This window comes from Malurus melanocephalus, unplaced genomic scaffold (genome assembly GCF_030028575.1).
Source record: "Malurus melanocephalus ecotype Western Australia unplaced genomic scaffold, MMel_1.1 scaffold_86, whole genome shotgun sequence".
NCBI classification, from domain to species: Eukaryota; Metazoa; Chordata; class Aves; order Passeriformes; family Maluridae; genus Malurus; species Malurus melanocephalus.
Genome location: NW_026623318.1, coordinates 840427 through 867594, shown reverse-complemented (window position 1 = coordinate 867594; position 27168 = coordinate 840427). Strand labels below are relative to the sequence as shown.

Here is a 27168-nt window from a genome sequence, read left to right as displayed (position 1 = left end):
TCAGCACGGAGAAGCAGCCGGAGCAGGGTCTGTGCGGCCGCCGCCRGCCCTGCGGAGGGAAGGGTTGGATCGGGATCTGCCAGAGCCCGGCGCTGGGAATGCGGGCGGGACAGGGAGCAGCCCCTGGAGCGGGAGTTGGTGGGAACGCGGTGACCCGCCGTGTCCTCCCCGCTCCCGCCTCGCCATCCCCGTGGAATCCTCTCCCTTTGGGTGCGAGTGGCCGGCGCCGCGCCGGGGAGCCGGGAATGCCGAGCTCATCCTCGCCGGGACGGGAGAGCTGCAATAGCTGCCCCCGGCGATTTGTTCGGGGCTCTCGGGCAGGGTGTGGTGCCGGAGCAGCCCTGGGCACCGGGCCGGGGGCACGGATCGCTTCCCGCGGTGCCGGAGCCGTGCCGAGCCGTGCCGGTCCCCCTCCCCCGGGGCTCCCGTGTTCCCGGCCCCGTTATTCCCAGCTTTACCCCTCTCCATACACAACCCACCTCTCTYCCGCGTGCCACCATCCTGGAGTCGCCGTGCTCGGCTCCGGCTCCGGCCCCAGCGCCAGCTCCGGCCACGGCCACGGYGGCGGTGACAGCGCAGAGCAGCCACAGCCTCATGGTGTCACTCGGGCCGTCCCGGCTGTCCCCAGCCGCGGGTGCTGCCCCGCCTGGACCTTGGCCCCTGATGTCACCACGGTGACCCCGGAAAGGTCGGAGCCAGAGCTGCCGGACGCAGGGAGAGGAAGGGGCCAGTTCTGGACAGGAGRTGGACTGGAGGAAACAGCTCCCCAAAACTGTGACTTGGGGGTCCTGCTCTTCCCCCACCTCTCCCATGGAGTTGTGGAATCCTGGAATGGCCGGGGCTGGAAGGGAATTTAAGGATCATCCAGTCTTTATCACCAGCAGTTCTGGATCCTGTCCTGATTCTGGTCCAATAAACCCCACAATTCCAGATTCTGGGATTGTTACTAAAGCAAACCAGACTCAGTGCATCCATTTAGGGATGARTGATTAGTCCTGGCTACTCCTGATTCCTGGGGATCCCTAGGATATGATGGAATTTGATTTATTCCAAATTCCTGGCTTTCAGTGGCACCAATATGAAGGGTCCAGGCACTGCAGAGGAATTCCATACGGAATTTCATAGCATAGACTGAGACTAATTGCACAACGTTGGTGGGAATTAAAGAGGAGCTGCACACGGGTGATGCAGAATCGTTGGGAAGTTCAGCCAAGAAAATGGGGAAATCCAGAGAATGGTTATCCAGGAACCAGCGGGGAAGGATGCGAGAGCAGCGGGAAACACTTGGGCCCCAAGGAAGGCCTCAGGGAAGGCCATGGAAAAACCCAGAGTCTTATAAAACCTGAGATAATTTGTCATAGAAAGCCTGAGAATTCTCCTGATAATTTTGGGATTTCAGGAGAATCAAAGCCTTTGGAGGCCAAGCGGGATGAGAGCGGGTTGGATCCAGCTGGGGGCGGGCTCTGCTCCCAGGGAACAGCGACAACACGAAAGGAAACGGCCTCGGGGGAGGCTCCGGTTGGATACCAGGAAAATTCCCGACGGAAAGGGGTGCCGGGCCCCAGCACAGCTGCCCGGGKCAGGGCCGCRGTGCCCGTTCCCAGCGGGATTTAAACCCCACGGATCCGGGTCCGGGGCACMCKCGGGGTCACCGCGGTACTTCCGGGGTCACCRSGGYRCTTCCGGGGCCACCGCGGCGCTTCCGGGGCGCTCGGCCCGGCACTTCCGGGTCCGCCATGGCAGCGCTTCCGGTGAGGGCGGGGCCTGTACCGGAAGCGCGTGCAGGAGAAGCCGCGGAGCCCCGGGAGGCGGCGGTAGCGCCCCGACACTTCCCGGACCCCCCCCGAGACCCCCGGGCCTCCCCGGTCGCCATGGCGKGGCAGGCGCAGGTAGGAGCCGGGCGCTGGCGGGGGCAGCCCCAATACGCCCTCGCCGCCGCCCGGGCCCTCGATGTTCACCCCCACCGAGCCTACCCGAGGCTCGGGTAGCGCAGGGTCCCGCAGCGTCTCCTCGGCAGCTTCTGGCGAGGCTGGGCCTCCAATTGCCACGGACCCCCCACCCCCATCATCCCMCATCAGCCTCCAGCCCCACCCCGAACACCCAAATCATCCCTCCAAATCACCCCCTTTCACACCTCTGAGCCCACACCCCATCTCCCTACACCCCCATAAAATTCCTCCCTGCAGACCCCCATGACCCCCCCCAACTCTGCCTATCCCTCCCCACCACATCAGTCTCCCCAAAATCTCCATCACCTCCCAAAACCCCCCATCCCATCCCCCCAATCCCATCCCCAACACCCCCCACAATTCCTGCCTCCCATCCCACCCCTGCCTTTCTCTGATCTCTCCTTCTCCCCTCCCCACTGGCATCGATCCTGAGGTATTTCCTGGGATGGGCCCACAGGGGGCTGCTGGGAAAATCTCCTCCAGTTCCATCCCAATCCCATGGGGATGATGGAGTGCTCCCAGTGGGAATGGTAAAACCCGATTCCGGTGTTTGGTGCTGGATCCCAGTCTCTCCTTCTCCCAGATCCATAATTCCCCCCAGTGGGGAACACGCCTTCCTGAGATAGTCCCATCCATGGTCTCACATCCTGGGAGCTCCCCTGGACAGGAGAAGGCTTCTCTGTGGGAGAGAGGGTGTGATCCCTGTTGGAAACCGTGGTCCCTGAGCAGGATGTTCTCCCTGATCYGTGGCAGGAGCTGGTGACCTTCGAGGACGTGGCGGTGCTCCTGAGCCGGGAGGAGTGGGACACGCTGGCACCGGGGCAGCGGGAGCTGTACCGGAACGTCATGGCTGACACCTACGAGCTCCTGACCTCCCTGGGTAATCCTGGGGATCACTCGGGCAGGGCTTCCCTTGGGCCCCACCCCAGAGGGGCCGTGCAGTTCYCAGAGCACTGAATCCCAGAATCCCAGAGTGGCTGAAGTTGGAAAAGGCCTTGGAGGTGCCCGAGTCCAAGTGTTCCCCAGCACTGCTCAGGCCATCCATGTCCCCAAGTGCCACACCCACAGGGCTTTCCAATCCCTCCAGGGCTGGACAACCCTTTCCWTTAGGGGATTCCCTAACAGTGGGGCTGATCAGGGAGTTCAGTGCTGGAAAGGGCAGGATGTGGCTCTGAGTTTAAGCACCTCTGGAAATGTTTCCCTGAGTTCAGGCAACATGGTGGGATGTCCCAGCCCCAGGAGCTGCTTCTGGGATGAGCAGGGATGACATTCCCTCGCTGGGAAAGCCCATTAGTGGAGCTGGGATCTGGTTCCCACACTTCCAGCAGGGCTCTGCCTTCGTTCTTGGGAATAAATCCCTCCCTGGTAGCAGCTCCGGTGCCTCCCTTGCTTTTCCCACATGCTAGAGGTGTTTCCATGTGCGGTGAGGCACAGCCAGGGTGTCCCAGTCTTTGGTTTTCCCATGAGCAGGGGTAGCACAATGCCCTCTGTCCCATTCCCAGGTTATGCAGGCCCCAAACCCGACATCCTGCACCGGCTGGAGCGCGGGGAAGAGCCATGGATCTGCCCATCGCCAGGTGAGCAGCAACATCCCGACCTGCAGGGTGCAATTCACCTCCAGGGTGGGGTCGGGCCTCCCTCTTCCATCCCTGTGGCCGTGGAGAAGTCAGGATTCCTGGTGGGGACAAGGACAGGGCTCCTTCCTTCGTTCCCATAGCCATGGAGAGTCAGGATTCTCAGCCTGGCCGGTGCCATCCGCTGTTTTCCCTGCAGGACACGTTGGGAGCTGGCTGGAGGAGTCTCCCTCTGGCTGGTGGCCCAGACCCAGCAAGTGCCAGGGGCCGGAGCCCTCATGTCCAGGTGAGTCCTGCTCCCTCCTGCTCCAGCCCCATCCCTGCACCACTCCCAGCCCTTCTCCTGCTGCTGGGCTCTCCTGACATCTGGCAGAAGTTGGGATGTGAAGCCTGGGTGGTCAGAAGAGGTGTTCCTCCCCCTGCTCCAGCAGGAAGGACCTGACCCCTTCCCATCTTCTCCTGGCAGGACAGAGCACATCATGGGGTCTCCAGGCCAGCAGGCTCCTGAAGAAGTTCGGCTGTCTCGAGGGATGGAGCCAATTCCCGATGGGAGGGGACAGCGGACCGGGAAGCCAGGCCCTGCCATGGCTTGTGAAGGAGGAAGTGGAGGACAACTCTGGACCGGTGGAAAACCTAATCCAGAGTGGGACATTCCCGATTCATTCTGTGCCAGAGCAGCAGGACATGGATACTTGGGGGCAGCTGTGGGATGAGCCCAGGGAGAGCCATCACGGGAATATCCAAAGCCATGGCCCGGGAGAGGCGCCGGGGAGCTACAAGCTGAGGGTGGAGGAGCTGAGGGTGGCCGCGGCCAAGGACCACAGCTACTGCCTGCGGAGCGAGCCGAGCGCGCCCGGCGCCCCCAAGGTGTGCCCCCCGCGGGAGCACAACTACAGCAGCGCCACCGAGAGCCGTGGACTGCGCCGGGGCAGGGCCTTCTGGACTGTGCGCCGCCGGCTGCTGCGGCAGCAATCTCACCTCGGCGCCATGTTCCGCAAGTCCAGGGAGATCCTGCGGCGCTACCGGCCCTACGGGAGCCGGGGCTTTCCATGGAGGGGCTGTGCCGTGTGCCGCGCTCGCGCGCCAGGGAAGCACCCCGGGGTTTGTCCTCCCGCGGCCGCGGCCGCGCCGGGTGATACCGGGAGYGCCAAAGGGGCGACGTCAGACACGCGGCGTGCCCCAGATGGGATTTTGGGAACCGTGGCTTCACACCCTGCCCCGATCCCGGCCGTGGGGGTGAGGAAGGGAGCAAGGCTCCCAGAGGATCCCCGCGCCAGGCGGAAGCTGGAAGGATGCACAGAATCRCAGAAAACCCCGGGAGTGTCGCTTCATGATGTGTTCCAGAACGTGCTGCAGGCCCTCGGCTCCATGCTGGACTCCCTGTGCCACAAATTCGAGGTCCAGGGGAYCTCCCAAGGGAAGAGCATCTGGCCCATCGTTATCCAGATTGACAACCTGACACAGGTCCCAAAGTCCTGACTCCCGGGTAAAACTGGGATTGGATTCCCTGAGGCACAACACCCAATCGCCCTCAGTCCTGGAGGAGAAATGCTGCGGAGGCAGATGGGGGGGTTAAACTGGGATTGTGGGGTTTGATGAACTGGAATAGACTGACAAACTTTGGAGAAAAGCAGTGGAAAAAGGGTAGGATCAGTGTGCCTCAGAGGAGGAAAGTGAACAAGCGCCCCATAAATACTGTAATGCTTTGGGTTGGAAGGGATCTTAACAGCCATCCTTAAACACCAGCCAGGGGTCGGGCTCTGCTCTCTGGGAACCAGGGATGAGAGGAAATGGCCTCAAGCTGAGGTTTAGGTTGAATACTGGGAAAATTCCTTCCCCAAACGGGCTGTCCAGGGCAGGTGTGAAGTCCCCATCCCTGGAGAGATTTAAAAGTCATGTGGATGTGGCACTTGGGGGCACAGCTCAGTGGTGGCCTTGGACTCGGGGATCTCTGAGGGCTTTGCCAACATCAACAATTCCATGATTCTGCAATTCCTTTAAGAACAGTCCTGCCCGCGAATGGTGAAACGGGAATTTAAAGCAAATAAAACCAGTGAAGTATCTCTGAAGCCGCTTTATTCCAGTTCCATGTGTGGTTTGAAGGTCGGGGTGGGATCCCGTGCCGTCCCGTCCCCTGCCCCCCGCGCCCTTTCCCCGGGACGGCCCRGCCGCAATGGGCGCGGAAGCGGCAGGGCCGTCACCCAATAGCAGAGCGATCCGCGGGTCACGTGCGGCGCTCGGCCAATCACAGCGCCCGCCGCGCGGCCCGCATGCTGTGAGGCCTCCCAACATGGCGCCGTCCAGTGAGCGCGGGCTGTGCGCTATTTCCGGGTCAAGGCGCGCGATGACGATGGGGGCGCGGCGTAACACGGGCGCGTGCGCGTTTCCGGGCGCGGCCACGCCCCCTCCGCGGCGGTCTCCATGGGAACCGGGGCGGGGCCGTTGCCATGGGAACCAGGGACGCTCCCGCCSCTTCCGCCGGAGCTCGGAACGGGGACACGGAGGGACCGGAGCGAGCACAGGGGAGAGAGAACACGGAGCTGCTCCCACGGCTGGAGCCCCTCTGCTCCGGAGCCAGGCTGGGAGAGATGGGGGGGCTCACCTGGAGAAGGGAAGGATCCAGGGAGAGCTCAGAGCCCCTTGCAGGGCCTGAAGGGGCTCCAGGAGAGCTGGAGAGGGACTGGAGAAAGGGATGGAGGGACAGGACACAGGGAATAGCTTCCCACTGCCAGAGGGCAGGGATGGATGGGATATTGGGAAGGAATTGTTCCCTGGGCAGGCTCTGGCACAGAGAAGCTGTGCATGATGGACCTGCCTTGCCTGCCCTTGCCGTCCCAGAATCCCAGACTCGTTTGGGTCAGGACTTTAAGCCCCATCCAGTCCCACCCCCTGCCCYAGTCCAGGAACCTTCCCCTGCCGAGGTCGGATCAGAGTCTGGGTGTGGGAACAGCTCCAAGACAAACCTGAGTGTTCCGGAATGAGGAGGGACAGCACAATCCTGGGAAGGCAAATAAACCCGGAGTCAGATTTATGAAGAGGGAATTTCCCCAGATCAGGGTTCAGGGTTTGGTTTTTTGTGGGGGTGATTTACTCCCATTTCTGTCAGAGGTGGGAAATGCCCTGGGAATCACAACTTCCTGATGAAAACTCACTTAATTTTACCTTTTTTATTCCCAAAATGSCCTTGAAGGATTTTGTGGCTGTTTGGAGCCTGCTCAGGGCTGGTACAGGCACCTGAAATTAAAATTTAAATGTATTACATTTATTTTGAAACTTTCTCTTGCTCTTGAATCCTAAGCAGGATTTGTGRGGAAAATGGGAATAACTGAGGAATTTGTAAGGAGTGGGAGGAATTTGGCAGGAATTGTGAAGGAATTGAAGAATTTGGAGGGAATTTGAGAAGGAATGKAGAAGAATTTGAATGGAATTGTACATTTTAAATGGAATATGGGAGAAACRGGGAAGAATTTGGAAGAAATTTGAAGGAATTCAGAATTTTGAGGGAATTTGTAAGGAATGGGGAACAATTTGGAAGGCAACTGGGAAAGGAAAGGAGTGACAACTCCTTCTGGAGGGAAGTAGAGACAACTGGAAATTTTTCTCTRATGGAGGAGACAAGGGAAAATGGGCACTGGGAGATGTTTTGTCTCCACTGAGGTTGTACAGAGAGACCAGACAATCCCTGGGAATGTGCTGGAATCTCCATCCCCAGAGGTTCTTGAGGTGAACCTGGATGTAGTGCAGGATAATCCCACCTGGGTCCCTTTCGCACGGAAAGTTGGACCTGGAACATTCTGGGGTCAGGCGGGGTTGTGCTGTGGGGCCGTGACCGACACTGTCCCTCCCTGGGGATTTCCAGGTGCTACTCCGGGTGTCTGTCCCCGTGTGATTTACGAGGATGTTTTCCATGGCCCCTGCTGGTCCCAGCTCCAAACSTGCGGAGGGTCATCCTCAGGGCAGGGTCCTGGGTGTCCTCTGGAGCTCCTGCTCTGCTGGGGAGGGTGTTTGGTGAAASGCTCCCTGTTTGCAGAGAGGGACAGGCCATAAATCACCCCCGGGCTGGAAAACCCCATCTGGCTTCAGAGAATCAAGGAACTGTTGAGGGAAAAGTCCTCTGAGTTCATCGAGCCCAGCACTGCCAAGGCCACCATTGCCCCGTGTCCCCAAGTGCCACATCCACAGGGCTGTTAAATCCCTCCAGGGATGGGGACTCTGYCCCTGCCCTTGGCAGCCCTTCCCAGGAGGAATATTCCAAATATCCAACCTGACTCACCCCTGGCACAGCTTGAGGCCGTTTCCTCTCCTCCTGTCCCTGKTCCCTGGGAGCAGAACCTGGCCCTTACCTGGCTCTGACCTTTCATYCCCACCACGCTCTGAACCATCCATGGCCATGTTGTGTCACCACTGTCACCTCTGTACTCGCTGTCACCCTCTGCTCACCCATTCCCTCCGCTAGGGACCCCCATGGCAGGGGGGCCCCAAACCCTGTCCTCTCCTGACCAAAGGTGACCAAAGGTGACCGACACCCCCGTCCCCACTGACCTGGAGCCCAGAGYGGGCTGGACTGGGCTCCCGGCCAGATTCATTCCCCCTGGAATGCCCCGGTATCCCAGCCCCTGGAACGCCCACGGCAGCTCCATAAAAGCGCTGCCGACCCGGTGGGAAGCAGGATCCGGGATCCAGGAGCCAGGATGGGGCTGTTCCGAGCGCTGCCACTGCCGCTGCTGCTGCTGCTGCTGCTGCTCCTGGGGCTGGCCGGAGCCTCCACGCCGGGGCCACACAGATCCACGACGGGACGGGAGGGACCCACGGTGGGATGGGACGGATCCACGGTGTCCTCGCTGGGAGTCCGGTCCGTGAGCTACGGGGATGCGGTGGCGGCGGCCGTGGAGCTGCTAAACGCCAGGGCCGTCAGTCCCCATGTGCTGCGGCTCCGGGAGGCTCAGCCCCGGCCCGGCTGGGTGAGTGTGGAGCTGCCCCTGCCCAGGAGAACCTCCGGCATCGGGCAGTGCCGGTCCGGCCCTTCTCAGCGCGGATCGGCCCCGGTTCGGGTCTGACCCGCACGGGGCTGAGCCCGACCCGTCCCAGGCTGGGTGCGGCCCCTTTTGGGGCTGGGTCCGGCCCGCTGTGGGGCCGAGCGCCGGGGGCGGAGGGTCCCTGACGGGTCCTGTCCCCTGTGCCAGCCCTCGGACCTGCAGAGCCGGCGGGAGCTGAGCTTCACCCTGGAGGAAACCACGTGCCGGACACCGGGAATGGACAGCGGCAACTGCAAGAGCCGCTGGCTCGGGGTGAGGCTCCGTCCCATGGGGAACCGGCAACTGGCCGGTGGGGAAACTGAGGCACGGCGGGGCTGGGCTCCCCCGTGTCCCCTCCGTGTCCCCACAGGCGGTGACCTGGTGCCAGGGCTTCATTTTCCTGGAGCAGCAGCAGCCCACGGTGGAGCTCTCCTGCCAGAAGACTCCGGCCGCGGTGAGAAGGGGCCGCAGGGGGGTCTCCCGGGTCCCCTCCTCGTGTCCCCAAAGCCTGACCCCGTTCTTTGTCCCCCCAGTTCAGCAGGATCCGGAAATCCAAGATCAAGGATTTCTTTGGSAAGATCAAGGAGCGTGTCCGGGGCTTCTTCCAATGCGGCCGYATTTGGATCCGGGACAAGCTCAACCTCAAGGCAGCCAAACCCTGAGAGGACACTGCTGTGTCCCCACCCTGGGTACCAACCCTGTGTCCCCACCCGGGTGCTTCACTGCCAATAAATGTCCCTGCATCACTCCCGGTGTCACCCTGCGTGTCCCTGTGACCCCCAAGCGTTCCTAAACCCCCCAAATCCCCCCATGCCCAGCCAAGAGGCTTTGAGGGCTGGGGACACCCTGGGGACATGACTCGGGGCACTCGCTGGGGCAGACCTGGGGTCCCCCCACCCCTTCAAGGAGAGGCAAAGGGACCCCCCTGAGGGCGCTGCCACCGCGGGGATCCCCGGCAGCYCCGCCCCAAATCCAGCTGCTTCCCGGCCCTGCCGTGTCGGTCCGTGCCGCTGTCACCACAAGGGGGACACGGGGACAGGGTGGGGAGGGCGCTGATGGCAGAGAGGCTCCGGGGGGAACAGGATCAGCTCCCCTAAAATGGGCACCATTGGCTGTCGGGGTCTCATCCTGGCACCGGCCTCGTGCGGGGACTTGGACTTGGATTGTCATCCCCTGTCCCCAGGACACCTTGAGGGTTCCCCAGGAGTCTGTGCCAGCTGTGGGATCCTCACAGGGGTGTGTGTGGGGTACAGACCCACAGGAATATTGGGGGKACAGGCGGGACACCCCCAGGGTGCTGCAGCCGTGACCCTGCTCCAGCCACCTTTGGGACACAGGGGTTCCTGGGACCCCCAACTCTGCACCCCGATGTCCCTGTCCCAACCCGGGTGTGTCATGGGGGTCCCCTCGGGACCTGAGACCCACCCCCCCAGTCCCTCCCTGGCAGCTCCTTGGGGGGCTTACGGTGTCCCCTGTGTCCCCTACCACCGTCCTTTGGTTTTGGGGGGACAAGATGCCGCGGGGACARCGACACCATGGGGACAATGACTCTGTGGAGACAGTGACTCTGCGGGGACACTGACACCGTGGCCATGATGGTGGGGGGGATATGAATGGCCCCCTTTTCCTGGGSGGTGGCGGCCCTGGGGGCTTCCCAGAGCAAACCCATCCCTGTCTCCAATCCCACCCGCATGCCATCGGGACCAAGCCCTCGGGGACGATGTGGGGGAAGAGCCCCGTGTCCCGCCCGTGCCTCAGTTTCCCCGTGTAAGAGACGCAGGAGGAGCCCGGTGCCCACGCGGCCACTCTCCGTGACCCTTTTATTGCTCAGCCGAAGCCCACGGAGCCCTTCACACGGACGTCGTACTTGATACGGGGCCGAAAGCGCCGGATCCGGCCCAGGAAGCGCCCGAAGCGGCCGCGCTGGATCAGAACCGGCTGCGGGAGGGAAGGGGGGGTCAGGGGGTGTGGGACCCTCCCCTTGGTAACACACCCGGACCCCACCTAGGACATCTCACCAGGGAYCCCACACCTGGGACACTTGGGACCCCATATCCAGAATACAACACTTGGGACCCCACTCGTGTCCCCACACCCAGACCCCACCCAGGAGGGGTCCCCACACCCGGACCCCACACCCAGCACCTGCCCGGTCACTGCACCCAGAGCCCCACCCAGGACCTGTGAGCTCCCCTGGAGCCATCAGGGTGTCCCTTTTGGGGGGGATGCGGGGCAGGGTGAGGGACCCTCACCCCACCCACGGGTGCCCCCGGCTCCCCCCACTCACGTCGGAGGAAGCGTCGGAGCAGCGCAGGTCGATCTCAGGGGAGCTCTCCAGAAGTTGCACCGGCCCCGAACACTCCTTGATGACCTGGGGGGACACGGGGACACGCGGGGGTCACCCTGAGGAGGGCACCGGGCCTCGCGTCCCCCCTTCCTCCCGCGCCTCCTCCTCCTCCTCCTCACCCCGTTCTCCTTGAAGTCGCAGTCGTCGGGRTTGAGGCGGGCGCTGGCCGCACAGTCCGTCTCCATCATGGTGAAGTTGAGTCCCCGCAGCGAGCTCAGCTCCACGCCCTGGGGACACGCGGGGGTGGCGGGGTCGCGAGTGGGAGGGGACGAAGAGGGGTCCGCAATTGGGGGGGTCACGAGTGGGGCGGCAAACACGGGAAGGGGGCTCAGAGCGGGTGGAGTGGGAGGTCTCGAGTGGGGGTGTCACTAGGAGGGGGTCACAGTGGGGTGGCAATGACTGGGGTGGGCTCAGGGTCATCCCCGAGTGGTCACGGCGTGGGGATTGTGAAGGGGTGTGAAGAGAGCGCCGGGAATGGCGGGGTCACGAGTGGGGTGACCCTCCCTGGGCTGGGCTTGGGGTCGGTGCAGCACGAGTGAGGCATCACGAGTGGTGGGGACAGGGATAGGGGCTCATGAGTGGGGGGTCACAAACAGGGGTCATGAGTGAGGGGAGGTTGTGAGTGGAATGGGTCACTCGTGGAGGGCACTCAGCAGGGTGGGCTTAGGGCTTGGACTTGAGCAGCCCAGATCGGGTGTCATGAGTGGGAGATCACAAATAGGATCATGAACAGGGGGTCCCGAGTGGGGGGCACTCACCAGAGCAGAGTCAGGGTCGGGCTGGGCAGCCCCAGTCAGGCACCACGAGTGGGGGGATCAGGTATGGGGGGTCTCGAGCAGGGTGGGGATGTCACCCGTAGGGGGTCCCGAGCAGGATGGGGATGTCACCCGTGGGGGGTCCCGAGCAGGATGGGGATGTCACCCGTGGGGTCCCGAGCAGGGTGGGGATGTCACCCGTGGGGTCCCGAGCGGGGAGCACTCACCGGGGCGGGCTCGGGCTCTGCGCTGAGCAGCCTGAAGGCGTTCTGCACCTCGGGCCGCTGATTGTAGGAATCCACGGCCTGGGCCAGTGCCTGCGTGTAGGCGAGGGGCGCCGGGGCGGGGAGGGCGCAGGCCCCCCCCAGCACCGCCAGCACCAGCACCCACGCGCTCGGCATCGCTGTCCCCACGGCCACCCTCGGGCTCCTTTTATCCCCCACGAGAGGTTGGGGACCCGCCCCGGGCTCGGCTCCCYCCGCCCTTGGGCAATGTCCGGCCCCATCCCTCAGGGTGGCCGTTGTTTTGGGGGGACACGCGGTGGGAGGATGTCCCCAGTTTGTCCCGGTGGATGGGCGGTGGCATCTGGTCCCCTCGGGGTCCCCACCCTTGGGAGCCCCTTGGCTGGGCACGGGGGGATTTGGGGWCCAGGCCCCCTCGGGGTCCCAGGTGGGGCACAGGGGGACACGTTGTCAATGCCGGTTTGGTGTCCCCGGGGTTGCACAACCCCAAAGTTGCCCCATCGCTGTTGCCCAACGCCGCGGGTGCCCCCCGGATCCCCCAAACTGTCACCCCCACACACGCACACGTCCAACCCCCAAATCGCTTTATTCCAGCTCCACTGGGGACAAGGGGCGGCGGGATGGTCCCCGCAGGGACGCGCTGGGAGGGGGCCGGGGCCGCGGGGGGGACCCCGAGGATGAGGATGATGATGAGGAGGATGATGATGAGTGACCTGGGTTGGTGGCAAAGGCTTTTGGGGTGCCAGGGGAGCGGGGCTGGGCGCTGCCATCGGGCTGCTGCGGGAAGAAATGAAGGGGAGCTTCACTCCAGAGCCAAAAAACCTCTCCAAAGTGAAGGGGACCCCTGTCCCACCCCCGCGGATGAGCTCCCGGAGCTCTCACCAGCTCCCGGCCGCACTCCACCATTGACAGCGGCACGTCGGGCAGGAAGGTGAACACGGACACCTGGGCCGAGCAGCGCTGCACCTGGGGACAAAGCGGTCTCAGCACCCTGGGTACCCCCCCGTGTCCCTGGGTTTGGGGGTCCCACCCACGCTCACCCTGCCCGGGCGGCCCCGGCAGCTGCGGGGGTCCGGGGGGGGCCTGGGGCAGGGCGGCTGCCGGGCCGTGAAGTTGATGCTGAAGTGGGTCCCCCAGTCGAAGCTCTGCCGGGAGAGAAGCTCCGTGGGGATGGATCCCCAAGGGACGGGTGTCCGAGCTGGGAGCACCCCGCGCACCCCCAGCCCTTTTCCTACCGTCCTGGCGACTCCCAGCAGCCGGAGCAGCCGCAGCTCCTGCCCGTGCGTCTCCAGCACGGAGCGCGCCAGCTCTCGGGGTGCGGGCAGCGCCGGGGGCACGGCGGCGCCCGTCGCCAGCAGCACGGCTCCGAGCAGCAGCGCCATGGCAGCGCGGCACAGCCAGGGCATCCTCCGGCAGCTCGGCATCGGCCCCGGCATCGGCCCCCGGCTCCGGCTCCAGGATAAACAGCGGCCCCCGTGCGCGGGAAGGGATCGGGTTGCCGCTGTTTTCCTTGGCCCGGAGCCCTRGGGGGAACGCGCCTGGACCTGCAGGAGATGCGGCGATGCTGGAGCTCGGCAGGGCCGATCCCCCTTCCGTATGCCTGCTCCCGAATTTTCGGCCTGATGGTCCCGCTAAGGTCCTGCTCCTCCCGAGCCAGCATCCTCCTGGTTCCCAGAGAGAGAACGGGGAGCCCCCTCCCCTCTCCCAATTTCTTTATTTTGTTGTTTTTTTTTAATCCCTCTCACCTTGCTCAGATTCATCCAAATACCCCATCCCCAGGTTTTCCTCGGATTCATGTACATAGGGTTGACCAAGGACTGTGCAGGGTGGATCCCACTCTCCCAGGGTGAGCGKGTCTTGTTTCCCCAACATTCAGTATTTTCCTGTCCCCTTTGGAGCCAGGAGCTCCCCTTTCTCTTTGCTTCACCCACAATGGAAAAGCAAAGAAATTCCTGGGGAAGGAATCCCAGGAAGTGCATCTGGGAGATATCTGAGTTTCCCAGGATCACCGTGCCTGGGAGCAGCACTCTGGCAGCCCAGGGGCCATCGACAGCCCCGRTGTCAGGGAGCTGCTGCCCTTCCAAGGGTGTTTGATGCAATATTCCCATTCTTATGGACACAAGCCTCAGGTGGGAGATGGTGGGAGTATGAGGGATAATGGAACACCAGGAGAGCAGCTCATCAGAGCCTCCTCTGCCCATGGAGACCATCAGGATRGGTCCTGGAGAAGAGAAGCAGCTGTGGGCAACAACTTCTGATCCAAATATTCCTGTTTTTTTCTTTGTTTCCTTTTCCAAGTCTGAGCAGCACAGAAAGCCCAAAGGATTCCCACTCCTGGGAAGCCAGCAGTRGATAAATGTGGAAGAAATAGATATGTACTGATAGATCACATTTATAGCCAGATATGCTCATTATAGACCCTCAAATATACACAGTACCCCAATATAGACATCCACATGTACACCCAGAGTCAATCCCGAGGGATGCTGGGGAGCAGGAATGAAGAGGGGAATGGGGCTGGGGGAGACACCCCGCTCCTCCCAGCTCCAGGCCCCTTGGAATGCTGGGATGGGGCTGGACATTGGGGGAGATCCCCATTCCCTCACATTCCTGCTGCCTGTCCCTCCTGCCCGGAGGAGGTATGGCTGTGCCCAGGGTGGCACGGGAAGAGCCGGGCACGGAGAGCTCCAGAGGGATGGCGGATCACGGATCATGCAGGAGAAGGGCTGAAGGGCTGACACGGGGAAGATGCTGCTGGGCAGCTCTTTGGCTCTGCCAGCATTCCAAAGTTTCCTGGCACAAAACCCATGGCAAAGACCTTTCCCAGCAGAGCACGACACATTCATGACGTATTTTCCTTGCCTCTCCTAAAATACCACGGCCATTCTGCTCCAGCCACCTCTTAGGCTTGGAAAATACCTTGATATTTAATTTAAAGGACACCTGATAATCAGTTACCCATTTTGAAACTCTCGGGCTTTTGCTTGGAGTCGTTTACATCCATCCTTCTCCAAACCTTGCCCAAACGATCCTGGTTTAACCGACCWTTTCCTCTTCCTGCTTTCTCCATCCTGTGGCTCTTGTGGAGAAGTTTTCCACATCAAGTTGAGGAAAGCACGAAAAACTGGGGTGAGGGTTCTTGTGTAAGAAGCTCCTGGAAGTGGCAGTGCCGTGCTTGTCCCATTTGGAGATCCCACGTGTGACCAGGACCCCCCAAATCACTGCTGTCACCTCAGGGGGGGTTCAGGTGGTTTTGCTGCTCTCAGAAGGTACAGATGGATTTTCCAAGTCCTTAAAGTRGCTGTTTTTATGTCACAATGTAGCCTGTCCCTCTCCCCCAGCCCACAATAGCGCTTCCTGAAGACGCAACAGCAGGAAAACGGACGAGGGCCAGATGGATCCGCTCGGCCACGTCTCCAGGGGAGGCCGAGGGGTCTTTGCTCGCACATAAACTCACCTTATTTGACCTTTCAGGACCTTCAGCCCAAAAAGTTACAGGTGGGGATTACTCTGTCAAGTTTCTGTGTGTTTGGATCAAGCACCTGGAAATCCTGGAACGCTCGTCAAAGACGAGATCCCCCCGGAATCCCCCACGTCAGATGGTGAGCAGCGGCACACAGCCCACGCCCACCCCGCCCTCGTGGCACACCATGGGCGCCATGAACGTCCAGCGGTTRGTCTCGGGGTCGTACATCTCCACGGAGCTGAGGTTGGACTGGCCGTCGTAGCCGCCCACGGCGTASAGCCGGCCGCAGTTGGCCACGAGGGACACGCGGCTGCGCCGGCTGTTCATGGGCACGATCATGTACCACTGGTCGGCCATGGAGCTGTAGACCTCGGCGGCGCTCAGGAAGCCGGAGCCGTCGTAGCCGCCGCACACGAACATGCGGCTGCCCAGAGCGGCCGCGCCGTGCCGGCACCGCTTGTTGAGCATGGGCGACACCGCGTGCCAGCTGGACGTGTGGGGGTTGTAGTATTCCACCTGGGAGGAAGCACACAACTGTTAGGGAGGCAGCCTTGGGAATCGCACGGTGACAGTCCCTGCCTCTGCCAACACTGCTGGGGCATCTCCAAACYGGGGGAGTTTTGGGCTTATCATGACAACACATTGAGGGGCTTTCCAGGGAAGGGAACAGTGCTGGRGAAGGGGCTGGASCACCAGGAGCAGCTGAGGGAGCTGCTATGGGATTGTGCTTGGTTTGGGTTGGAACAGACCATAAAGCTCATCCCATTCCACCCCCTGCCATGGGCAGGTACACTTCCCACTATCCAGACTGCTCCAAGCCCCAGTGTCCAGCCTGGCCTTGGACACTCTCAGGGATTCAGGGACAGCCATAGCTTCTCTGGGCATCCTGTGCCAGGGCCTCGCCACCCTCCCAGCCAGGAATTCTTTCCCAATATCCCATCTATCCCTGCCCTCTGGCAGTGGAAAGCCATTCCCTGTGTCCTGTCCCTCCACCCCTTGTCCCCAGTCCCTCTCCAGCTCTCCTGGAGCCCCTTTACGCCCTGGAAGAGGTTCTAAGGTCTCCCTGGAGCCTTCTTTTCTCTCCCAGCCTGTCTCCATATCCAAGGGGCTCCAGCCCTCAAAACWCCTCCATGGCCCAAGTGGATAAATGAGTCACTTCTGTTCCACCTCAGTTTTTTGGTCATGGGTGGAAGCRACAGAATTTGGTGGCACAGCCACTCAGGACTGTTTGGGTGCACAGGGGAAGAACACAGAGCCTTCCAGCCCCACTCTGAGCTCAGTGGATGAACCCCTACCCCGGCCCCAGAGCCTTACACTGTTGAAGATCTGGAGCCCGTCGTGCCCTCCAGACACATAGATCCGGCCCTCAAACACGGTGACTCCGGCAGCGCTGCGGTTGGAGCTCATGGGGGTCACYGCTGTCCACCTGGGAGGGAGAGGGGAGAAATCAGCAGGACTCTCACAGATTATTCCATGTTTTTCTAGTTCTGAGTTCCACCTACTCTCTTTTCCCCATTCCTTATTCAAATCTCACAGCGCAGATGCCCAGTGGTGACAGGGCACGGAACACCAGAGGAGAAAACTCCTGGGAAAGCTTTGGGAGATGAAGAGCTCTTACTTGTTAGTTTCTGGAGAGTAGGACTCCACGGAGTTGAGGGACGAGTTTCCATCATATCCACCACACACGTAGATCTGTCCATCCAGCACCACTGTCCCCATAGCGCTGCAAGGAACAGAAGTACCCCAGTGAAGTGGTTGGAGGTGCTGTCACATTGTCCCCAACACTGTGACCCTGCACAGTCTGCCTGTGTCATCCACCAAACTGCCTTTTCCCTGGATTCACCTCCAAACTGCTCAGTCCCACCTCAGCTCTGAGCCTGCAGAGGTGAAAAGTGCTCATGGCAGGAGCACCTCAAATCCTGGGTTTGGATTTGGGGCTCTCATAACAAAGAAGACATTGAGGGKCTGGAGCATGTCCAGAGAAGGGAATGRAGCTGGGGAAGGGGCAGGAGCACCAGGAGCAGCTGAGGGAGTTCCAGAGATACCCCTCAGGAGGGGCATGTATTCCTTCCCTCCCTGCCCTGGGCAGCCTGGGACAGGGCTGGACAACCTTTTCCAGAAGGAATTTTCCCAATTTTCAACCTGAACTTCCCTGGCACAGCTTGAGGCCATTTYCCCTTATCCTGTCCCTTGTTCCCTGGAGCAGAGCCTGACCTCAACCTGGCAGGAACCAGAAACCAACCAAGGAAATTCCAGCTGCTTCTACACTGACCCACTCCTCCTTTCACACATTTTCCCCACACACAAACACYGTGTTGAGCACCCACCACCCACAACTCCACTCTTCCTCCAACCTCATTTTTCCCTGCTTTTCCAGAGGTTTCTTCCCAGTGAGCTGCACGTACCTCCTCTTGCTGTTCATGCTTTCCACTTTGGACCAGGAATCCGTGTCTGGATTGTAAACCTCCACGGTGCTGAGCCTCAGCTGGCCRTCGTAGCCTCCGATGGCGTAGAGCAGCCCGTTAACCACGGCCACGCCGACGCGGCTCCGCGCCGTGGCCATGGGCTGGCACTTCTCCCAGTGGTTGGCAATGGGATCGAACACCTCCACCACGTTCAGAGAGTCGCCTGCATAGAAATTTGCTACTCAAATTAAAAGAGGGAGACCTGATGAACCCCTAGGATAGTGAGGGGGGCAGAGGGGTAAGGGGGTGCTGCTGTGATCCTGAAGATGGCGTTGGCATGGGGGAATTTGCCTGCTCTTCTTTGGGAAAACATCTGGGAAAAACATTAAATCTGCCAGGATGGGATGGCATCTAAATGGACCTGGACAAGCTCAAGGAGTGGRAACCKCCTGAGGTTCAACAAGGCCAAGTGCAMAGTGCTGCACTGGGGTTGGGGCAAGAAATCCTTCCCTGTGAGAGTGAGGAGGCCCTGGCACAGGCTGACCAAGGAAGCTGTGGCTGCCCCAGCACTGGAGGTGTCCAGAGTCRGGCTGGATGTGGCTTGGAGCAACTTGGGAGGTGTCCCTGCCATGACAAGGGTGGAAMTGGGTGACCCTTAGGGTCMTTTCCAACCCAGACCATTCTGGGATTCTCTGTCCTATCYCGGGGTCTCACATCCTATTACCCGCTTCCACAGAATAATTTCCCAGCCACATACCCCAGCTTATGCACAGAGATCCTGCTCTGAACAATTCCCATCATTCTCACACTCAAAAAGATCATTTCCATGCTCTCCTGTGCTGTGCACCACAAGCCTTAACAAGTGCCCTCAGTGGAAGTGSCACCTCCACTGTCCTCCAAGGGGCAGCAGAGACCTGCAAGTCTACGGTGTCGCTGCTACTGGGGAACACAGCTTCTCCATAGGTTTTTCTTGGATCACTTTCTGTTCCCTTTTCACACCATCGTGAGGGTCATGTCAAAGTGTTGTGATCCCACAACCCTGACAACATTACAGAGATCCCTGCAAGCCCTGCTTGGAGCAGGCAAGGACACCATCCTCAAAGTCTTTCAGAAAATGTCCTAAATAAACCTCACTTCTACAGGGTTTTAGATGGAAGATGTTAAACTAGGGGCACAACCACCTCGAGCGTTTCACTGGAAGCTCTGCATGGAGGAGGAGAAACTGCTCCACATTTCCACAGGAGGGAATTCCACCATCCCATCATCCCAGTCAGCCCTGGTGGTCTTTCCACTGCAAGGTACCTGCTGAGTTGAGTCCCCCCACGGCATAAATCAGCCCTGCGATGGATGTGCAGCACCGGGGCCGTGTCTTGAACGCTGGGAGGTGCGGCCGGCGCTCTGGCATGAGGTGATAGTCCTTGGCTTCATCAACCAGATCCCTGAAATCCAATCACGGAATCATTAAAGAGAAAATCTTACTGATTGGAGCCTGAGATTTAAGGATCTGACTTCTCCACCCCRCTGGCTCCCTGGCCAAGGCTCACCTGCACTTGTGGCAGCAGCGGACCAGGTCATCCTGCTGCACRCGGTCCGTGAGGAACTGCGGCCGGCACAGGGGCAGCCGGATTTTGGACAGGAGCTCGGGCAGGAAGGATTCCCGCTGGTCTCGGTCGTACCGGATCCAGGCCAAGGCAGCCTCAAACACCTGCCAGGACACAGGAGTGGGAAATTGGAGTTTTGGGGTTGTGCAAGTCGATTGGAAAGAAATGACATGAAATCTTGGAATCCTGGAATYGTTTGGGTTGGAAGGGACCTTAAGGATCATCCCAATACACCCTCTGCCATGGCAGGGATACCTTCCATTATCCCAGGTAGCTCCAAGCCCCAATCAACCTGGCCTTGGATACTTCCAGGGATCCAGGGGCAGCCACAGCTTCTCTGGCACCCTGCACCCTCTMCACCCTCCCAGCCAGGAATTCCTTCCCAATATGCCATCTATCCCTGCCCTCTGGTGGTGGGAAGCCATTCCCTGTGTCCTGTCCCTCCATCCCTTGTCTCCAGTCCCTCTCTCGCTCTCCTGGAACCCCCTTACGCCCTGAAAGGGGCTCTGAGGTCTCCCTGGATCCTTCCCTTCCCTTCTGAACACCCCCAGCTCCATACAGTTTCTTTCTTCGCCTCACACAATCCTGATCTCCTGTCCTGTGGGATGGGACATTTAGCAGRAGTGTTTGCAGGGAGGTGAGGGAACTGCAAGGAGGATTTTGGCAGAAGGAGGCACAGAACACAAASCTGTGTTTATTTAGTGACAAAAATCTGCAAACTGGGAAAGATGGAAGGGAATGGTGCTGCTCCATGAGAAACCAGGAGACAGGTTTGATGACAGGGATCCATCTGTTCTCTCTGAATAACTACACTGGGGATGCCTAGAGCTGAGCTGGTCCCTCCAGGCTCCTTCTCAGGCACTGGAAGGATCTCTCCAACGAAGCACTGGATAACTCCAGCTCCAAAAGGATCCTGGTGAYCTGGTGCCAGTTCAATTTGGGACATACATTCTTGGGTTCGTAGGACTCCCCATTAAAGTTATTGCAACCTGTGCCATTGACCAGAACAAAATCATCAACTCTTTCTTTTACAGTGGCATCTGAAGTCTCTCACAACACAATTCCCAAACTTTCCAGTGCAAAGATGCTTCTCCAACAGCACCATGGTGAGTTAAAAACCCAAACCAACTTATTTCCACTCTACAGACTGCCACTGGAATTTCTGAGGAGTGGGGCTGGCAGCTGCCAGGGCACAAGGAAATGTCACCAGGATGGACTCTTTGGATTCTACCTGCTCTGGGAAAAACAGTGTGAGAAATTCGTGGTATGTTGTAGAAATGTGGCTGGAATGTGCAGCAGGTTCCCCTCCCTCCCCAAGCCTTATAAATGAAGCACATTTTTACCCTACAAGGAGAAGCTGTGGGACATCTTTTGCCTCTGTCACCTATGGRGCCTCCTCAGAAAGAGCAGGACAGATGTCCAGGTTCAAGGACAGGCTCTGTTTTCCCTGTTCACTATCAGCCAACGCTGATGGATTCTCAAGGCTATGGAAATACCCTAAACTCTTCTTGTTCATGAAAATTCCTTGACAGGAGAGTGCAGCCACGTGGAATTCCAGCTCTTCTCCCAAGGAATAASGGACAGGATGAGAGGAAATGGCCTCACATTGTGCCAGGGGAGAATCAGGTTAGATATATGGGATATTCTTCCTGGACAGGGCTGTCTAGCCCTGGCACAGCTGCCCAGGGCATGGGGGGAGACCCCATCCCTGGGGRGATGTAACATCCCTGTGGATGTGGCACTTGGGGACATGTCAGGGGTGGCTCTGGCAGTGCTGGGGGAACAGCTGGAGTTGGTGATCTCTCAAAGCCTTTTCCAATCTCAGTGATTCTGTGATCCTAAAAAAGCCCTGCTTCCTGTTTCTTTAGGAACAAGTCAGTCTGGAGTGGGCCCTACAAAYCATCACAGCTCTGTCCAGCACCTCTGAGTGTTCCTGCTGTGCCAGGACATCTCAGCTTCACTCAGCCCAGGAATAGGATCATTCCCATCCCCATTCCACACCCAAGCAACAAGAAACCCCTCAAGGTAAAACTTTCCTTGGCCAAGAYCAACACCAGATCCTCACCTGCTCTTCGGACTTCACGTTGAGCTCATCCCTGGAAACGAGCTCRAGGACATCCTCAAAAGGCAGGGCCAGGAACTCCTCGGACATGGAGACCTCCACGAAGTGCTGGTGGATGAAGCTGTTGGCAGCGTCGTAGAGCACCGTGCACATCATGGTCTCGGCAAACTGCCGAACACCCAGGCAGTTCTTGGGATGAAGCCTGRGAAAAGGGGGAGAGCAGAGCAACAGGAATGTCAGCTTAACAGGAGAGAAGCTGTAGAGACCCCATCCCTGCAGTGTGCAAGGCCAGGTTGGACAGGGCTCTTGGAGCACCTGGGACAGTGGGAAGTGTCCCTGCCCATGGCAGGGGTGGAATGGGATGGGCTTTAAGGTCCCTTCCAACCCAAACCATTCCAGGATTCTGGGAAGCACAGAAGTCTTGGAGGATACAAAGGGCAGTGACAGCTGTGACATCTCCAGTGAAGGCAGATTGCAGCTCACCCACCTACACAGAGATCTCCAGGTGAATCCATGGCAGAGCCAGAGGATGGAAAACACAACCTAAATGTCCCCTGGTCCCTGCCAAAGAACCATAGGATAGACCCAGGTGACTCTGGGAACACCCACAGCTTCTCTGGGCACGCTGTGCCAGGGCCTCTCCACCCTCCCAGCCAGGAATTCCTTCCCAATATCCCATCTATCCCTGCCCTCTGGTGGTGGGAAGCCATTCCCTGTGTCCTGTCCCTCCATCCCTTGTCCCCAGTCCCTCTCCAGCTCTCCTGGAGCCCCTTTAGGCCCTGCAAGGGGCTCTGAGGTCTCCCTGCATCCCTCCCTTCCCCAGGTGAGCACCCCCAGCTCTCCCAGCCTGGCTCCAGATGGGCTCCAGCCCTGGGAGCAGCTCTGGGGCCTCCTCTGGACTCTTTCCAGGTCACTGTGCTGTTGGGTGGGGAACTGTCACATGAGGGTGACTCTGAGGGCTCACACAGGGCTTGGTTACAACACAGCTGCCTAAAAATATCCCAAACCTCAATTCCACTGAAGCAGSGGAGCTCAGTGTCCATGTTCCAGCTCCCCAGGGTGCCCAGAATCTACCGAATTTTGGTTATTTACCAAACTGGCAGCTGTGCACTCAAATCCAGGACTTCACTTAGGACACCTGRCTGCTCCTGGTGGATTTGGAAGAACTTTGGTAGCCAATCCCCATGTTTGGTGGGTGTGTTTAACATCACACCATGGAACACCCTGAGCAGCTGCAGAGAAGCCAGGCTGGGAAAATGGAACACATCAGAGYCCCTGGCACGGGCTGAGAATCCATGTGGTACGTGGACAAAGAGGATCCCAGATTTCCATTTGCAGACCCTGCTGCTGGAACAGTCTCACAGCCAAACACCAGCAAGGAAATTGAAAAACCTGGGACCAATTTAAGGCTCTGCCACAGTTTCCTGTCCAGCTTCTGGGCTGAGGCACTTTGTTCCTTCCCTTTAGCACACACAGCAGCAGGAAGGGCCATTCCTGCCAGGATGGGTTCTTAAAAAGGGAAATGTTCCCTCAGTTTTGCTCTGGGTGTTAGTTCCCATGGCTGGCCAAGGTCTTTTGCTGTGTCCCAATAAAGGAGTGATAAGTAATTTTAAAAGGAATGAGAATGMCAGGACAAGGGTGAATGGCTTCCCACTGCCAGAGGGCAGGGATAGGTGGGATATTGGGAAGGAATTCCTGGCTGGAGGTGGGGGAGGCCCTGGCACAGGGTGCCCAGAGCAGCTGTSGCTGCCCCTGGATCCCCGGAAGTGTCCAAGGCCGGGCTGGATGGGGCTTGGAGCAACGTGTGGATGGATTGGGATGGGCTTTAAGGTCCCTTCTAACCCAGCACTACAGATGCCAAATTTTGGGATGCAAACTCCTCATCCCACTAGAAGGAGACATCTGGCTCCTCCCAAGCTGGACACGGGTGACTGAACCTTGCTGCAGTGGGGGAGCAGCTGGAATCCCCCCTGATCCCCCCAGGATCCCCCAGCCCCACTCACCTCTCCCTGAGGAAGGTACAACAGGCRTCCTTGATGTTCTGCAGCTGAAGGAAACTCGCCCCCATGAGCAGGGACTGCACATTCTGCTGGTCTATGGCCAGGTGACCRTTGTAGGCAAAGTTGATCAGGGCCTCCAGTGCACTAAAAACAGGGAGAAAGGGCAGAAAATCCACTGAATTCCAGCTGGGAGAGCACTCTGCCAACAGCACAGAGCAGGCTTTGACCCTTGCACACACAGCACTGAGGCCCCTGAGCACTTGTGGTCCCTCTGATTATCCCTTGGGATGTTACCTGGGATCCATGCCCTGCATGACAATCTCATCCTGCTTGCACTCCATCATGTCATTGGTGAACATGGCGTGGAAGTACGGGATGGAAGCTGCCAGCACGATCCGGTGCGCGCTGAATTTATGGTCCCCAACCTAAAACAGGGAGAAAAGGGAAGGAGAAGGGATCAGCTCCATCCACTGCTCCAGGTGATTCCCAGAGAAGAATTAGGAAGTGAAATGGTTGTGACTGTTACAGCTCATGGAAAAAACTTGACATAGATATTTGTGTGYGACTTCACAGGGATAAAAACCTGTATCAATCCTTTCTCCTAGCCCAAAACCACATGGAAAACATCCCAAAGKCACCAAAACTTGAGATATGTGCAAAATCACGGCCAGCTTCCTTGTGTCTTATACTTGACACAGTGGGATGGGGAATCTCTGGGAAAAGGGTCAGGACTGCAGGCCCAGGGTCCATGAGGGGATGGTGCTCCAGATAAGATCCTTCTTATCCCTGGATAAGAAGGAATGTTGGCAGAACAGGTTCCCACCCTGATCTCACACAGAAAGCACAAACTCCAGCCTGGCCAGAGCTTTAGAAACACAAAAAATACACCAAATTTCATGAGGAAAGGCCATAAAGGGAAGTGATTCCAGAACCTGAGCTCCTGAGAGCTGACAGACCCTCCCCATACCCCTGGGATTTTCACTGCCTCCCTTCCTGTCAGGTGAGCACGTGTGGACTCTCTGTGTCCTGAGTGTCCGAGGTGCTGCTCAGGATGGGAATACCTAAGGACACGCAGGTGCTGGAGCTCCTTGTCTGGGAATTCTCAGTGGGAAAGGCTGACACATGACCAAACACAGCCTGGTTGATGGCAGGGACAGATTTGCTGCTCAGCCTGTCCACATTCCAGCCTGGAGGCCCAGGAACACCCAACCTGCTCAGCAACTCCGGCACTTCCCAGTCCATCCCTTCCCCACAAATGAAGCCATTCTATCATCAGCTGCTCCAGGYCCAAACCCCTGATTTATCAATAGTAAATCCCATATTGATACACCTTAATGCCACTAGAAAACCCCTTTCTGCRTGTCTCAAACAACCCAGAACACTGAAAAGCTCCCATTTTTGCTTYTGCTGTTTCTGAAAGGTGAAAGAACAAGGCCTCCTCCTATCTCTAAAAATATGTAGGGAATTCACTCCAAGTGCAATTAATTCATTTGGTTTGTTTGGATGAGTGTTCCCATTCAGGCTGAGTGTGCAAGAAAAGCAACATTTTACTCAACTTTCATTTCCCCCCAAGTCCAAGCTGCCAAAAATCACAACTGTCCAAATCTCATTTCAGCTTTTTAATAAATAAAAAGTGGTGTTAAAATYGAACAGGCACCTCTTAAAGTGAAACACCTGCTTCAAATGCATACAGTGACCTTCTATTTATAACCAAAATTATCTTTATAACTAAAGATAACAGGAATTTCAACACCAAGGTTATATTTACTCAAAACCCAAGCTTGTACTGTGACCCAAGAGGAGAAAAAGGCCCTTATTTTACAAAATAACTGTAAATTACAGAGGCCAGGTAGTAGCTGTGGTCCCTCACAAGAGTGACATTGAGGGACTGGAGCGTGTCCACGGCAGGGAATGGAGCTGGGAAGGGTCTGGAGCGCCAGGAGCGACTGAGGGAGCTGGGAAAGGGGCTCAGCCTGGAGCAAAGGAGGCTCAGGGGGAACCTTGTGGCTCTGCACAACTCCCTGACAGAGGGGGCAGCTGGGGGGGTCGGGCTCTGCTCCCAGGGAACAGGGACAGAGGAGAGGGAATTGCGTCAGGCTGGGCCAGGGGAGGGTCAGGTTGGATATTTGGAATGTTCCTTCCGGGAAAGGGCTGTCCAGTCCTGGCACAACTGCCCAGTCCACGGGTGGTTCCCCATCCCTGGAGGGATATAACATCCRTGTGGATGTGGCATTTGGGGATGTGGGACAGTGGTGGCCTTGGCAGTGCTGGGTCATGGTTGGACTCCATGATCTTGGAGGACTTTTCCAACCTAAACCATTCCATGATTCCATGCTCCAAGTCCCAGTACAAGAGATTCCAGCACTATCCAAGGTCTGAAAGGTCCTACCAAGCCCCAGTTCCAGGGATGCATTGCCGTGATCTCACCCTGTGAGAAGCTGCCACCGAACAGCCTCATTATCTCCAGCACACCCGGTCCTGGCAAAAGCAAACATCCCCAGGCATCCTGCAGGATTCCTGCCGGGATAATGACAACTGGATCATCACTGGGATGAAATCCCTTGGKTCAGGGCAGTGCCGCCCTTCCAGGTGGTCCCTGACTGGGACTGGTCCCTGTTAGCAGTGAGATCCACGGAGCTGCATCATCAAAGAGCTTGGGAAATATTTCCTGGTGCTGGACAAGACAAAACTTGCGATTCCTTCTGTTTGAAACGTGCTCCTGGAATGGTGGAGAGCCCTCAGGGAAATGGATAAATTGGCATCTCTGCTCTAAAACTATCATTATGTTCATTCCATCMGCACTTCATGGCAAGTCCTGAAGAAACAACTGCATTTCTTGCTGCAGGCAAAGGACAAGCTTTTCCTGTGGAATATGGAAAATCCTTCCAAGGATGAGCCCTCAGCACGTGTCCATTCAGCTCATCCTTGTGTCTTCCTTCCCAAAGTGCTCCCTACCTCCAGAGCCAAAGACTCTCCCTTTCCATGACTAAATTAATGCACTTTCCTGAGGGAGTCACACTGGAGTCACCTAAGGAGAAAGTGGGAAAGAGCTCATCCTCTTCCTGATACCATTCCAGGATGTTCTGCTTTACAGTGTAACATCTTGGGTCCTTTGCTTTTAAGGCGTCCTTTTATTCTTCTTCCAGAAAGAGGAACTTTGCAAGCATCACTCCTGACCCCAGGAATCCCAGAATTCCCTTCTGACGTGTCTCTGAGCGGGTAACAAAGGAATCTGCTCCCAGACACCCCCACAGCCACAAATGTTAACAAATTCCAGGGCACAAGGAGCCTTTCTCTGGAGGAAAGTGGTGTAGGTGGGAGAAAGGCATTTATTGTGTTGGTGACRTCACCACCCTGCAGAGCTGAGAACTCGCTGAGTTTGGTGCTGCAAAGGTCTCAAATTCYCCCAAATCCATCTTTTCTGAGGAGTCCTTGGCACTGAGGGTGCAGAAGCAGAGCTGGTGTCCAATCCCTCATAGCATGGTTCTGTCAGGCAGGGTTAATGGGACACACCTGGATCCGGACAATCCCAAACACAAATCCACGTGGGGTGGAGAATGAGAAGGGAAGGATTTGGGGGTGTTGGGCGATGAGAAGCTCCACATTCCCTGGCCAGAGCCTCCCCCTCCCCCCCACACTGTGCCCTGGGCTGATCCCCAAGTGTGGGCAGCAGGAAAGAGGGAATTCGGAATGGCCTCCAACTGCCAGAGGGCAGGGATAGGTGGGATATTGAGAAGGAATTCCTGGCTGGG

The 27168-nt window shown here is 58.3% G+C and overlaps 4 protein-coding genes across 4 annotated transcripts; 2 read left to right on the top strand and 2 right to left on the bottom strand.

Annotated features, from left to right (window-relative positions):
• The first annotated feature begins 2476 nt into the window (after nt 1-2476).
• On the top strand, nt 2477-5571 carry LOC130574627 (uncharacterized). Its single transcript, XM_057367962.1, has 5 exons — nt 2477-2497; nt 2679-2829; nt 3452-3526; nt 3723-3809; nt 3990-5571. The coding sequence occupies exons 1-5, from the start codon at nt 2477-2479 to the stop codon at nt 5000-5002; spliced, it is 1347 nt and encodes a 448-aa protein (XP_057223945.1). The 3' UTR covers nt 5003-5571.
• Nucleotides 5572-8211: 2640 nt separating this feature from the next.
• Nucleotides 8212-9247, top strand: LOC130574548 (cathelicidin-B1-like). The gene is made up of 4 exons (XM_057367826.1): nt 8212-8484; nt 8707-8811; nt 8909-8992; nt 9072-9247. Exons 1-4 carry the CDS (start codon nt 8215-8217, stop codon nt 9198-9200), a joined length of 588 nt encoding a protein of 195 aa, XP_057223809.1. The 5' UTR covers nt 8212-8214; the 3' UTR covers nt 9201-9247.
• Nucleotides 9248-10337: 1090 nt separating this feature from the next.
• CAMP (cathelicidin antimicrobial peptide) lies at nt 10338-12041 on the bottom strand. The gene is made up of 4 exons (XM_057367846.1): nt 11868-12041; nt 11005-11112; nt 10826-10909; nt 10338-10476 (listed from the first exon to the last, which is right to left on the bottom strand). Exons 1-4 carry the CDS (start codon nt 12039-12041, stop codon nt 10366-10368), a joined length of 477 nt encoding a protein of 158 aa, XP_057223829.1. The 3' UTR covers nt 10338-10365.
• A 3436-nt stretch (nt 12042-15477) lies between these two features.
• On the bottom strand, nt 15478-25829 carry KLHL18 (kelch like family member 18). The gene is made up of 10 exons (XM_057367961.1): nt 25806-25829; nt 23711-23841; nt 23420-23560; nt 21420-21618; nt 19298-19458; nt 19056-19192; nt 17754-17976; nt 16967-17071; nt 16663-16774; nt 15478-15864 (listed from the first exon to the last, which is right to left on the bottom strand). The coding sequence occupies exons 1-10, from the start codon at nt 25827-25829 to the stop codon at nt 15478-15480; spliced, it is 1620 nt and encodes a 539-aa protein (XP_057223944.1).
• Between the last annotated feature and the right edge of the window lie 1339 nt (nt 25830-27168).